This window comes from Chinchilla lanigera, unplaced genomic scaffold (assembly GCF_000276665.1).
Source record: "Chinchilla lanigera isolate Chin_1 unplaced genomic scaffold, ChiLan1.0 scaffold00066, whole genome shotgun sequence".
Taxonomy (NCBI): domain Eukaryota; kingdom Metazoa; phylum Chordata; class Mammalia; order Rodentia; family Chinchillidae; genus Chinchilla; species Chinchilla lanigera.
The window spans coordinates 7164281-7178521 of record NW_004955467.1 but is presented as its reverse complement, the minus strand read 5'-3'; the positions used below and the strand labels follow the sequence as shown (position 1 = coordinate 7178521).

The following is a 14241-nucleotide window of genomic DNA, read 5'->3' as shown; positions in this document are numbered from 1 at the left end:
ATATATATATGGTAATATTACCAAATTGATGTTTTTTAAGTGTGATAATGGTATGTGCTATTTTTCCTCTTTGAGATACATTCTGAAATATTTGCATTTAAAACAATATACCAGGAAATTGCTTTAAATAATGATAAGCTGGGAGTGTTAGGTGGCTGCAATAGGGAGTATAAATAAAACAAAATTGGTTTAACGCTGGTAGTTGTTGAGGTTAAATGATCACTCCATAGCACTTTACTATAGTATTCCTTCAGCTTTTATAAAATTTACCAAGTCCCATACATATTTTTAAAATCTCCTTTGCTTGTGACTCCACAGAACTCCTCCCTCCATGTGTTTTTCACATCCTTCTCCAGCCTGGGGTCTTGACTCCACCAGGGCAGCTTTACCGTCACCGTGAGGACCAGCAGCAGGTGGATCACACACCAACTGTTGACTATACTGTAGCAAGCCATTCGCAAGGGACTCAGCAAGCCCCCGCCTCTAATGTCTTCTCAGCCGTAGCTAGCCCCTGAGAATCATTTTCTGGGTCCTCCTCCTTGGGCAGCTGGGATTCTGCAGGAAATTCTACCCTGGCTTCCCAAAACTGCTGCTATCAAACCTGAGCATCTCATGAGACCCTCACAGATCCATCCTGCCTCATCTTCCGCCCTCCCTATGTCTAATGTAATGAGCCACACAGCCTGCTGCACTCGGCCTCTGCGGGCCTATGAAGAACTCGCTTCTCTACTCGCCTCCCGATGTCCCCACAGGCTCTTCCTTGTCCAGGAACGTTGTTACCCCCAAGCCCCCACATCTTTGCCAAGTAAACTCCTGCTCATGCTTTCCAGTCTTCAACAAAGTATCTTTCCCTAGAGAGCCTGTGCCTGACATCTCCAGGGCCACCAGCCTAGGTCCTCACAGCGCACACCTCCTCCATCCCTTAGCACCGCTCCATTTACATAATCATTTGTCTAACTCTGTTGCGGACCAGCTACAAGCTTCCGACACGGCAGTGGCTAAATCCTTATCTGTCTCCAAGCCTATTAGAGATAAATACTCAATGGGGCATGTGTTACTGAATCAAAGGGGTGGGAAAAGAGATTCAGCATCTTACTCTTTCTCCATTTTCAACTCCTTTCTTCACTGAGGCCCTTTAGTCTCCAAACCTTCAGTCCTATTCTTTTTCCTCCCTCCTATGTTTTCCTGGAAAAGATCCTGGGAAACCAGAATAACTGAAAGATGGACCACAAAAGGGCCTGGGGCAAGAAGGAAGAAAACTAGCTAGGATTTGCTGCTATAAGGTCTGGCAAGGCTGTCAGCCTTTGAGCCCTCACCCCTCCTCTCACTCGGGAGGGCCCCTTTTATCCAGAGCCCACCCAGCAGTGGGCTCTCAGTACTGACACCTTCCAATGGGCGGCGCTACATCACTGCCATCACCTGTGCATACCTGTTCAGGTCTCCCCAGGGCTGGAAGGAGGGGCCAGGACCCTCAGGAATTACTGCGTACCCAGCCATCAGTCCTGCCTGTAACAGAGTACAGTGAGGACATACTCCTGACTTCCATAAAAATTCAGCATTCCTTCCCTGTCCTTCCAACCTTCTAATCTTCCAGATTGGCCTATTCAAGGGTGGCAACCAGCAGGTAGCATAGAAAGACTTTCAGGAAATGAGGCTTGTCACTGAGGCCTCTGTCACTGTAACCTTGAGCAAGCCACTTTACTGCACACCCTGCCATATCTCATATGGCATATGTTCGTCTGCTTCTTCATCCATGTGTGTTTCAATTATTATTAAGAGTAATTATCATGGATAGCCTGGGAGAGATGAGCAAATCACCCTATATGCTGAAGAGAACACACTCAGGGATCCTTCGAGGGCACACTGTCTGTGAACCGCAAACCTTCTTAACATGTACGTGTGTCTAGGCTTTAGTGCCTTCTATGGATAACCAGGTTTACAGGTTCACAAAGTAGGATAAAAAGTCACAGCTCTTTGGTAGACTATGGATCACAAGTTCAAAGCCAGCCTGGGCAACTTAGCAAAACCATGTCTCAAAGATAAAAATGACTGGAGGGAAAGCCCAGAGGTGCAGCATTTGTCTAGCACATTGAAGTCATGGCTTTCATCCCTGCTGGCATCAAAAAAAAAGTGTAATGTTGTGTTCATCTTAGGAAATGTGCAAAATAGGGAAACATGTAAAGGGAATAAAATCACACATTATGTTTCAGCAAGATTTAGCAACCTGAGCATAATTCACTTTTGTGTGTGTGTGTCTTTTTGAGACATGGTCTTGTTTTTTGTTTGTTTGTTTGTTTTCTAGTACTGTGAATCGAACTCACGACCTTGCGCTTGCCAGGCAGGCGCTGTGCCGCTGAGCTAAATCCCCAGCCCAAATTTTGAATGACCTGTTTTTTTTTTGTTTTTTTTTTTTGTTTTTTTTTTTGAGACAGGGTCTTGCTATGCAGTTCAGGCTGACCTTGAGCTCTCTTTGTAGCCCAGGCTGGTCTTGAACTCACAACAATCCTCCTGCCTCAGCCTCCTGAGTGCTGGGATTATAGGCGTGCGCCACCACGTCCAGCCACATTTTCAAATTGGGTGATTCTTGCTGTGCAGAGCTGTCCTGTGCACTGTAGGATGTTCAGCTACATCCCTGACATCTACTCAGTAGATGCCATTAGGAGCCACCATAGCTGCGGCAATCAAAATGTCTCCAGATGTCCTCCGATGCGGCACTGAGATTTGAGATGCGATAAACTATCTCCAATGCGCCCGGCCATTATTATCTTTACATAAGCATCGTTTTCCTTCATCTCAAATAAGACTCTCCACAGCGCATGCACCTTGTGCCTCGCTTGTCCCATTCAGCATTAAGTTGTGAGACCTTTCCAAATCTTTACACTTTCCGTGGAAGAATGCTTTTTAATGATTGTATAATATCACTGGCTGGCTGGCTGTCTAGTGACATAATCCATTTTTCTCATCCCTTGTTGCCGGGCAATTAGGTTGGGTTCACTGTTACAGGGCTATAAATAATGCTTGAGTGAACAGCCTTATACATAAATCAAAATCCCTGAATATATTCCAAGAACAGATGCTGGAAGAGAAATTCCTGTGGAAGAGGCTTGTGATACACGCTATTGAGGCAGCTTTTAAGCTATAAGTCAGTTATACCAGTAAACATTTTCTAAATGGTTAAACAACAACCTCATACTGCTCGTGGGGGCAGCGGCAGTCATGTTTTACTACGGAAGGGAGAATGGAGAGCAGTTTCTAATATTCTTCCCCATGATGCTAAGTTGGCACCAATTCTGTTCACAAACTGCGGCAAAACTTGGGCTGATGTCTTCAAACCAGATGACAAGTAAGTTTCCCTTCCGACTGAGTGACAGGAGCTGTGCCGAGGAGGCTATGTGGGGACTCGGCAGGAAACACTCAAAGCTCAGGTTGATCCACAACGGGTGGTGTGGGCGGAGGAATGAGGGGACAGACATATCACTGTGTGTTACTGACAAGGCCTAGGTCCCTGCAACTCAGGCTCGATCCCCAAGCCAGCAGCATCGGCAGTACCTGGAGACTGGCTGGAAATACATAGTCCAGCCAAGGCCTCCTGGATAAGAATCTGGATTTTAATAAGAGCCCAGGAGACTCAGAAATCTACCAGACTTTACAACCTACACTGATGTTCAAATTCTTTGCCAAACTTAACTGAAATGAAGCTGACTCCAACCAACGCTTAGCTTCTTAAGAAAATAACTTAGTAAGATTTCAAAAACTAACATTCTCACCTGAACTGAGGCGGAGCTGTACTAACAGAGCACAGGTCTTTCCTCCAGTGAGTGGCACACAGAAACCACTCCTCGATAGCTATTGCTTTCATCCCATCAGCAATATGACTGTCCCAGTCATCATCAACTATCATTATTGCTAATTATAATCATCACTATCATCATCATCATTATCACTGGGATCAACAGCTTAATTCTAGAAAAAGATCTCTGGAGTTTGGAAGCTTCATTAAGAACCCCTCTTGAGGGCCAGGGATATAGCTCAGTGGCATAAGCACCTGCCTAGCAAGCGCATGGTCCTGAGTTTGATCCCTGGTACCAAAAAAAAAAAAAAAACAAAAAACCCTCTTGATAATTTGTGAGTAGGCGACATCAGACCAGTCCTAGTTTCTTAAAGACACAGCTTAATGCACCCGAGGAGACCATGGGACATGATGCCAGGTTCACACTGATGCCACGGTCATTGTGAGAACTTTCATAAACCACTTAACCATTCTGTGCTCCCGTCGTCCCATGCACAACATGGGAATGGGCCCGACACCCGCTGTGTGCCCTTGTGTAAGGGTCGAAAGAGATGGTGAATAAGAGCAGTTTGGGAATCTTAAAACATAGTTCCACTTCTTCCCATTCCATAGCTACTTCTGTAAGCTCAGCAGATGAGATGACCAAATTTTACTAAATTCCATCTACAAAAGTCTGAGCGAGCGGAGTAGGGGATAGAAAAGGGCAATGAACTGGACCCTTCATACTCGTAATGTGATGGAAAACCTGGATGCTGTATCAGGAATGCAGACAGTAGAATGGGCCCCTCTGGCCTGACAGTGACAACTAATGTCCATCAGATCCTCCTGCAAACCAACCTTGGTTTCTAAGAAACTAACAGACTATAATCATCCAACCCTCTCCCCACCAGGAATCAAGAAAACAACCCAGATAGGCCACTCACTTTCTACTTGGGGCAGAATGGGGCTATAGCCAGCTAGACTCTCACAATGTACCCGTCTTTAATGAACCCTTCCTGGGGCTGCATAAGCAGCTACCCCTGCTTCCTTTACTTAAAGGGACACCTTACCTGGGAATCACCGGTGGATTTTCGGAGACTCATGTGGGCAGTCTCTGGAGGGTGCGCTGGGGTCCCTGATGCGTGGTATCCATTCACTGCGGGGACAGAGACATGGCTCAGATGCTGTGTGGGCCACAGACAGGCACCCTTGACTCTGGCCACTGTGGCCCCTTTTCCCACCTCCTCCCCAGGTTCTGGGAGGTGTCGCGCAGCTAGGTCCATCTCAGGAACTTCTTAGTAGTTGCAGCGCTGGGAATGGGTTAAAAGCATCTCTCTGATCCCCAGCACTCACATCCCTGAACTCTCAAGGGGCAGAGTTCCTTCTCAGAATGTGTTGAACAGGAAGTGAGATCAGCAGTGTCCAGCTTCTGTGGTCAGAAATCAGCTGGAGTTGCAGGTGCCAATCAAGGGTCCCATGGCTCTATTGTGTCAGGTGGCCCCACGGCCACTTTCCTACCATCCCTCTCCTCTCACTCTGTCAGAAGCACCTCCCTCTTCGATCTCAGAGCCTTGTGGAGTAGGTACGGGTTGAATATCCCTTATCTGAAATGCTGGGGACCAGAAATGTTTTATGTTTACGACCTCTTTGGATTTTGGACTATTTGCACAGACTTTGTATGGGTTGAACACCCTTAATCCAAAAATCTAAAATCTGAAATGCTTCAAAATCCAAACCTTTTGGGTACAGTATCTCTGTTTAAAAAGTTTCAGATTTTGGATTTTCAGGTTACAGGGGCTCAATTTGGACAACAGAAAGAGGACCGGGTCTACTGGTTGCATGAAATACAGCTCAGCCAATGACTGTCCAGGAGATGATATACAGACCTTCTTGAGTCTCAGTAGTACTAAAATTAAAAGGAAATACTTGAGGGCTCTAAAATTCTATTCTTAGTACTATATGCCTGTTGGGGGACATGCTCTCATGCTCCTAATGCACCAATAAATGTACTCTCGGGGTGGGGGGTGCACACTGATTTGAAGTGTCTTCCAACCTCTGTGGCATAACTACCTTACTCCATGGCCAGCCTCAAGCCCACAACATGGCTGCCTGCTCCTGACATCACAACTTCACACTGAGACCCATGTACTCTCAGTCCTGACAGTGCAGCCCCTGTCTAGATACAGTTGCCTGGGCCTAAGGGAGCCATTTCTCCCCAGAGAGCCTCAGCTCATGTGCCTGTAAAATGGGTATAATGCCACATAATCTTCAAACCTGCTGTGTCAGTGTGACAATCCAATGAGGCGGTAATTGCAGAAAGGATCTGTGTGCTACAAGGCACTCAATAATAAAGCAGAAAGGAGGGGTGTTGATGCTTCTGTTCTTGAATTCAGTCCCTGTGTATCACAAGCTTGCACAATCTCTGGAGACCAGGAAAGCAAGCCATCCTCAAATCCCAAGGACTGGGGCAACTGCCGACACGTACGCACAGTGCAGGGTGGGCTGGAGAAAGGAGGACAAACTGTGCAGTGTGACAGGAAGCAAAGGCTCTGAAATGATCCCAGGTGTGAACATTTTGAGGGCTGACATGTCACGAATGGAAAATTCCACATCATGAAACTCTTTCACACACACAACTATTGAAGGTATTATAGAAAATTATCTTCAGGCTGTGTGTGGAAGGTATATGTGACAGATGAATAAATTTTGAGTGTACACTTAGGTGTTATCCCCCAAATAGCTTGTTTTGTGCATGCAAGTGTTCTAAACTCTGAAGAAGTCCCAAATCTGGACTACTTCTGGCCCTAAGCGATTTAGACAAGGGACACGCAGCTTCTCATATGAAGCAGCAGAGGCTGGATGAAAGCGATGGGCAGTGGGATGGTGAAGACCATTCCAGGTAGAACCATTTCCGAGCAGAGGGACGGACTGCACGCCCTACCGCATGCAGCAAAGGAACCCAGGGCCGTGTGCAAGCAGAGTCACACCCAACAGACTGCCTGCGGGCAGTTAGCTCCTCTCCACTCTGCAAGGTCTGCCCCATCCTCCTGAAGGAGGGCAGACACCGAGAAGGGGGAAAGTGGTATAAAACAAGTCCTGGTGCAGTGACTCGTAGAAGCCTAAAGAAACCAGTTAATCTTGTGTGGCCAGATCCACATACACGTCCGTTAGGCAGCATACAATCCCCTACAGAAAGCAGCTGGGGATCCCAGTTACTCAGGAGGCTGATGCAGGAGGATCTGAAGTTGGAGGATCACAAGGTAACTTTGTGAGGCCATTTCATAAAATTTTTAAAATAGCAGTGAAGTTCAGGGTAAAGCACTTGTGTAATGTACGTCAAGGTCCTGGGCTCAGTCTCAGGACTATAAAAGAAGAGTGTGGGGGTCAAAATCAGGAAGGGTACTGAAGGGCTGAGGGGATCTGTTCAGGCTAGCATGATGCTACAGCAGGAAAGGCACCAGGCTGATGACAAATACACCTCACAACGAAGGTAACACTGAAGATTCTACTCATCGAACAACGCAGCACTGCGGTGGATAAAACACAGCAAGTTTACAGTCTGCCCTTCAGTCGGGGACTGATTAAATGGCAAAGATAGGGACAAACAGGATCTGAACAGTTTACTTTTGAAAGCTGATGGAAATAGATCTATTAAACATCCTAACCCATAAACAAAAATAGCATTTTTCTGCCAAGATTTTAGTTACAAATAAGTCATCAATAAATGGCAAAAGGTAAAAGTAACATGGGTCGCATTCTTTGACTAAAAAATAATAGAAGTGGATATTAATGATGAAAAAAATAAATACACAAAATCTCCAATATCCCAACTCCCAAACACTTGGAAACTTAAGAAAATGCCCTCTTAATCTCAGGTCAGAAGAGAATGTAAGACTACAACTGCACATTATTGAAAAAATAGTAAAGAAGAACATACAGAAACAAACGGGATAAAGCCCAAATCATCTTGGAGAAAAATCCATAACCTTGATTATTTCATTACCAAATCCAAAGGAATAAAAATAAGTGGACTAAACATTCAATTTAAGAGTTTAGGAAAAAAAATGTAAAGGCCAGTGGAATAAACCAAAGAAAAACAGGAGAAAGGAATATCAATAAAAGTTAATGAGTCAGGACACAGATGACAGTAGAGCCCAGAGCTGGTTGGGTGTGTGTGTGTGTGTGTGTGTGTGTGTGTGTGCACGTGTGCACGTGCTTCCCATGAGTTGGGGCAGGAATCACAACAGTAAAGAAAAGATGAGCCAGCCTAATACGAAAGTGAGCACAGACAGTCAGATCTAGGAATTAGAAAGAGCACACGATGGCAAGCGTGAGGTCGTGAGTTCGATTCCCAGTACCAGAAAAAAAACAACAAAAAAAGAAAGAACACACGAGCGTAATAAGTACAGATCTTTTGATACTGTTGTTAATACAAGGGCATATTGTTTCTAATTCCACACTAAAAAAAGCCAACCTTGCATAAGATTTAAATTATCAAAATGACTTCAAAGAACACTAGAGACACCAAAAAAAAAAAAAAAACAAAAAACAAAAAACCTTTGAAAAATTAACTCCCTGCATAAGACACTGGACCCAGATAGTTTTATAGGCAAATTCATACAAACTGTTAAAAGAAATACCCAGGCACAGGCTGTAGACAGTGCAGAAGCATGTACCAGGTTTCCCGATGTATACACAAAGCCTCAGTACCCCTATCGCCAAATCAAACAAACACCACAGTCAGCCTGGTGATGAAAGCGAAGTGCACACAGCTTTACCAGAGCAGGCAAAGTCACTATCTTTGGGGCTACCGCATCCAGGAAACCAGGGTTGTTCCCCAGCTTCCCTAGAGCAGAGGCTGCCCTTGCACCCCTACTTTCTCCCTTCCCAGAACCTCAAAGTGCACCCTCGCTGGGCTGCCCTCTCCTGCTCCCAGTTCCTGCCAGGCTGGACACGCCAGGCACAGCCAGGAACGATGTCGTGCAGAGAGGCGTTCTGCCCCTACCGAACCCAATCAGTCCCCTTTTCCCACTTCAGTTCTGGCCTGTCAGCTGTTGGCTAATTACCACTCATGTCAAAACAATTACTGGGGAAGAAAAATTAATTTTCCATTCGACCGTTTCTCCCCACACAGCGGCTCCCTCTGACAGACACCCTGTCTTGTTGAGCTCCTTGCTAACATTCCCAGGCCCAGTCAGAAAGCTGATCAGTGGTGATGAGAACAGCTGGGGCACAGAAGACCACGGCAACCTTGCGCACAAGCACCTGGCGTTGGCACTGTCACTCTCTGCACTCCCAACTCACTGGGGGTCAGCTGCAAAGCAAACGAGGCCCAGGGGGGGCGTTTTTAAGGGTCTCTGGCCTCTGGAGAGGATTGGTGGGCAATAAAATTAACAATGGTCGGTAACCATAAGGAATAAAATTTGGCATACAAGGAAGAAAAGTAAAATGCCAACCCCAGGAGTTGTTAAGTTTAAAAGAGGGAACAAAAACTATCTGGTAACTTCGGTAACTTCAAAAATAAACAAACAGAGGCACCCATGCATTCAATTCTTCCTTATGGGCAGTTAAATCAATAGAAAGAGCTTGGGAGATGTACAGTGAGAGGAGGGGACAGATATTTGGGTAGAAAGGAAGAGCAGGCTGGAGTAGGGGGAAATGGATAAAAACAGAAGAAGGACTCAAGAAAAATTATCAAGAGACTGAGCAACGAGAGCCAGCAACTTTTGCCACCCAGAATTCGCCCTCCCGAGCTCTGCATCCACATTTCAGCTCCAGTGCCTGTTATAAACAGGTCCAACCCAAGCCCCCACTACCCAGGGTCCTGTTCCCTGGAGAACATTTAAAAAGTACAGGAACATCAGCCCTTGACACCCCCTTAAATCTCCTTTAGCTCTGGTCTAATCTCCTCTCTCTCTGGAATGAGTATGATAACTTGCCCTTCCTCAGGTTAGGACTCCTGAGAGCTCTGAGGCCATGGTTCTTGAAATCCACCCACCCATCCATCCATCCATCCATCCACCCATCCATCCATCTACCCATCCACCCATCCACCCATCCATCCATCCATCCATCCACCCATCCACCCATCCATCCACCCACCCACCCATCCATCCATCCATCCATCCATCCATCCACCCACCCATCCATCCATCCATCCATCCACCCACCCATCCATCTATCCATCCGTCCGTCAGTCCATCCGTCCATCTGTCCATCATTTCCCATCTACTATAATGGTAGAACACAATGTTTCCTTAGCTGTGTTATAAAGAACACCGATTCTGCAAAGTGTTTATAAATGCTAATAAACAACAACAGGAAGGGCTAGGGCACATGATCCAAAGAGCCTGGGACAAATGGCCCCATCATTCAGTCTTAAATTGGGTATGTGCAGTAGCCCTTTTAAAATACACTGATGTGTGCTGTGAATCTCACACAGGGAGCCGTGAGCTGCACCGCCATGTATACACAGACACAGGGCCCATTTCGGGTGGCAAAGCAGGACTGCCGTAGAACTCACTTTGGGAAACACTCGCTTTCTGGCGCCATGGGAACATAGGTTCTGAAGTCAGGAAAGCTCTAGAATCAGCTGTGTGCTCAGCAACTCTGTAGTGTGATGGGCAAAAGCTGCCTCCTTCTCCTCTTTCCACACCCCGTAAAGCCTTGTGCTTTGCTCTCCATCCCACTCACCCGCAGGGTCTCTGAAGTCTACCCCAGTCCATTTAGGGGACAAGTTTACATGAATAACCTCTGTTCCAGAAATTTCTGTCTGTCTGCCAGGCTAAGATGCAAACTGTGCTCCCAAAGATAGAGCTCACAATACATTTCTACCTGTGGCTGTGAATGGTTGAAATCTGGGGCTGTTCTCCAGGGATAGCTCTGGAGCCTCATCCCCAGGAGTATGTGCTACAGAACATACAAGCCAGGCCCTCCCAGGAGTCAGTGGGAAGATCTCGGTTAGAGCTGGGGAGGCTGCTCTGGGCCTGGCCCTTGCTAATTCTGCAAGGAGGACAGAGCCCTCTGTGTTTCTGGAGGGGAAAGGAGTTGGTTGGGGCTTCCTGGGCTGGGGCAGGTATGAGCCAGTGAGGGAATGGGGTCCATAGCCTCTTCTCCAGGGCTTCTGCTCAGGGGACACCTAGCTACCTACTTGCATACATTGGCCAGCTCCTTCAGCTCAAGGGCAAGAGCTCCCTGACTGTGGGCCTCTGCAGAAACACTTGCTTTCTCTTGTTTAACCTGGGTCCCCAGAGGCTCCTGAAGGTCTAAGGAGGATCCCTGGCTGGGCTCGAGCCTGAAGACCAGGCAAAGCCAGATCTTAAATCTACTTTTCTGAAACACCCTGCCCTAAACCCCCAGAAGAGAAGCTCGATAAGTCATAGATTTCCTCTGTCCTTAAGAAAAATGCACATACAAGTTCCACACATACCGCAGGCCCAGTGCTCAGGAAAGAGTTCCCTCTGCACGTGTGCATGATTAGATGCAGCAGCCATTAGCCACGGGCGGCTATTTAAACTTAAACAAATCTAATTCAAGTAAAAACAAAATGCAGTGTGCTTTATAGGGTTGAATCCAAGACCAGAAAAAGAACATTAGAAGGAAATTATGAAATCTGAATAAAGCCTGACATACAGTTAATAATAACACACAATGTTCGTTTTGTAGTTTTGACAAATAGACTGTGGATATGTGAGATATTAACCGGGGAAACTGAGGCCAGAGGAAGGTAGCTCAGTGTTAGAGCACTTGCCTAGCATGCGTAAACCCGGGAGTTCGACTCTTGGCACACTCTCCAAAAAAAAAAAAAAAAAGGATTAAAAAAAGGATTAAAACAAGGGTATCTAAAGACCCTCTGTGTTGTTTTTTTTTCAACTTTTGTGTAACCTGAAATTATTCCAGCTGGGCGTGGTGGTGCACCCCTGTAATCCCAGCACTCAGGAGGCTGAGGCAGGAGGATGGTTGCAAGTTCGAAGCCAGCCTGAGCTACAAAGTGAGCTCAAGGCCACCCTGAACTGCATAGCGAGACCCTGTCTCAAAAAGACCAAATAAATAAATAAATAAATAAATAAAATAATTCCAAAAGGATTTAAAGTTCTTAAGTGAAATAAAAATTAAATTAAAATTAAACCAGCCATATTTCAAGTGCCCAATAACCACATGTGGCCAGCGCCTCCCACACAGGACAGCAGTCATCCACGGTTTCCATGGTCACCGGGACACCACGGCTGTCTTCACCCCACCCAGTGACTCAGACATGAAACGCCCAGATCCTCCCTTCTCGCTCACACGTCCTCTCCCTTTGCCTGTTGTTACTGTTTCCCTTCTCTGCAAATCACTCCTTCCACGCTGTGGATTCAGCCGGCCCACAGCAGCCTTCAAATGTTTGCTGCAGTTTGTGAAAGCACCTCGGAACTTGAGAGGTGGTTTAAATTATTTCCCATTCAGAAAGCCCAGCAGTAGCCAGCCCCAGGAAAGCGACTAATTGAATCAACACAGCTCCGAAAGCCTGGGGACACTGAGGAGGCAAAGCTGACAACATCCCTGGCCCAGGGCTCACCCGAAGCATCACCCAACGTCCAAAGTGTGGAGCACAATTCTGGGGGGCTTGGGGTGTTTGTAGATCTCTCTCCCCTTCAGACGCTCTCGGAAGCTCACGGAGCTGCAGCACAGAAGTAGACCCCGTGGCTTCCCCAGACTTCGTTCCCCAGGAGAGAGGCTGCCTGAGCATAGTTTGGCTGGGTTTATCTTTGCTTCCCCCACATCTCCCTGATCCCTTTCTCCTTGTTTCCCTTCATCAGCAATGTGGCTGGGTTTCCTACATCCCCTCACTACCCCCATTTGCAGGTAATGCCTCTAACCCTGCCAGTCAAGAGCAGTCTCCACAGAACCAGGTACAGCCCGGCAGCTTCTTAGGAAGACAACACACCTCCGCTGTGCCATTGGTTTACCCCTCCCCAACCATCCCACTCAGAAGGAAACCCCAGTGCCTTCCTCTGGCTTAGCTGACCTGGTCACATCGCCTACCACTCCCCAGCCTGTCCCCTGTGCACCAGACATACGGATTTATTTTCTGTTTTCAAATCTGCCAAAATTATTCCCACCTCAGGGCCTTTGCACCAGCTGTCCCATGGCCTGAAACCCCTGCTTCACACCTTTTCACTGTCCTTACGTTCTGACCTAAATGTCACTTCCTCATTGAGGCTGTTGTAGGCAACTGAGTTAGAAATATAGGCAGTCAAACAAGGCTGGGCCCTCAGAAGGAGCCAGTGCGGAAGATGAGATACCTTGTAACTGTGGAGGAGACAGGCTCCTCCACTGCGGGTGAGACCTCAAGACAAAAGATAAAACAAATGCACCCACATACCTCCCTAAGGATAAACATCAGGGATGGATATTCTAAATAGGTCTCTATCACCTGGAGAAAGCCAGGAAGAGTCCCTAACTCAACCCGCTACAGGAAAAGCCTCTGTTGTGTATTCTTGCCCACTTGTTACACGACTTGCTTCCCTAGCTGATTCTGATATAATTAATTTTACCTGAGCAATTACACTTGTAATCTTATTGGCTGACCACAGTTTTGTCCCACCTCATGCCCACCTCTCCAGTTCCCATGTTTCCCACCTTGGACCTGCCTCACGTCATGGTTTTGCTCTATAAAAATCCCTTAAAAAGGCAGGTGCCTTGGCAACTCACTCGGGACCCTTTCTCTCTCTCTCTTTCTCTCTCTCTGTCTCTCTCTCACCCTCTCTCAGACAGAAGCTTTCTTTCTCCCAATAAATATATTCTGCTCTTAACCTCTGTTGTTCCAAACTTCATTCTTCGATTTTAAAGAACATGAACTCGTCCCAGGTATCTTTCAGGTTGGGAGTTTCTTACCCTATATCAAGGTCTTCCCTGAATCCTAGTCATTCCCTGTCACACTGCCACACTTTTATTTTTTGCCTTGGAACAAGAAAGTGATATGTGACCTACTTCCTGTATGCTTGTTTGTCCAGCTCCCCCACTGCGCAGGTTCCTGGGGAGCAGGCACCAGTGTGTTTGCTTTGTCCAGGGCTCCAGCCCCACTACCAAGAATAGCAGCTGGCATACTTTAGAAAGAGAAGGGCTGACACTCCAGCACTATGGCCTTTGCAGAAATGAACAAAGTAAAAAGAGGTTGAGATAGGGGCCCCAAGGAATCTCCAGAAGAGTCCACAACCCCAAATACACAAGTGAGGGGAGTCGAGTTTTGAAGCAAGCCTATCTCTTCACTGTCTCTAAGCCTCTTCCCATAATAAAAACTCAACCTCTTGAAAGCTGAATGAGAAAAAAACTGAATGAGAAAAGAAAGGAAAAAATGAATACTCCTCTATCCAGAGATATATCAATGTGGCCACTCCCCTATTCTGCAGTTAGATTTAGGTTCGTCCTAGACCCTGCTAGTGTATGAATGGTGGGTTCTCTTCCCTTCCGTCCTGGAGGGTGGATGGACG

The 14241-nt window shown here is 46.7% G+C and overlaps 1 protein-coding gene across 3 annotated transcripts in view; it reads right to left on the bottom strand.

Moving 5' to 3' along the window:
* Gas7 (growth arrest-specific 7) overlaps nt 1-14241 on the bottom strand; it is a gene marked incomplete at its 5' end in the record, with an annotated part of 244231 nt that overhangs the window by 45427 nt on the left and 184563 nt on the right. For all 3 annotated transcript variants that reach the window (XR_263351.2, XR_263350.2, XM_005399366.2), the window contains 1 exon segment: nt 4840-4925. Coding sequence is in view for 1 of the 3 variants with exons in the window: in XM_005399366.2 (XP_005399423.1) it covers nt 4840-4925 (86 nt within the window).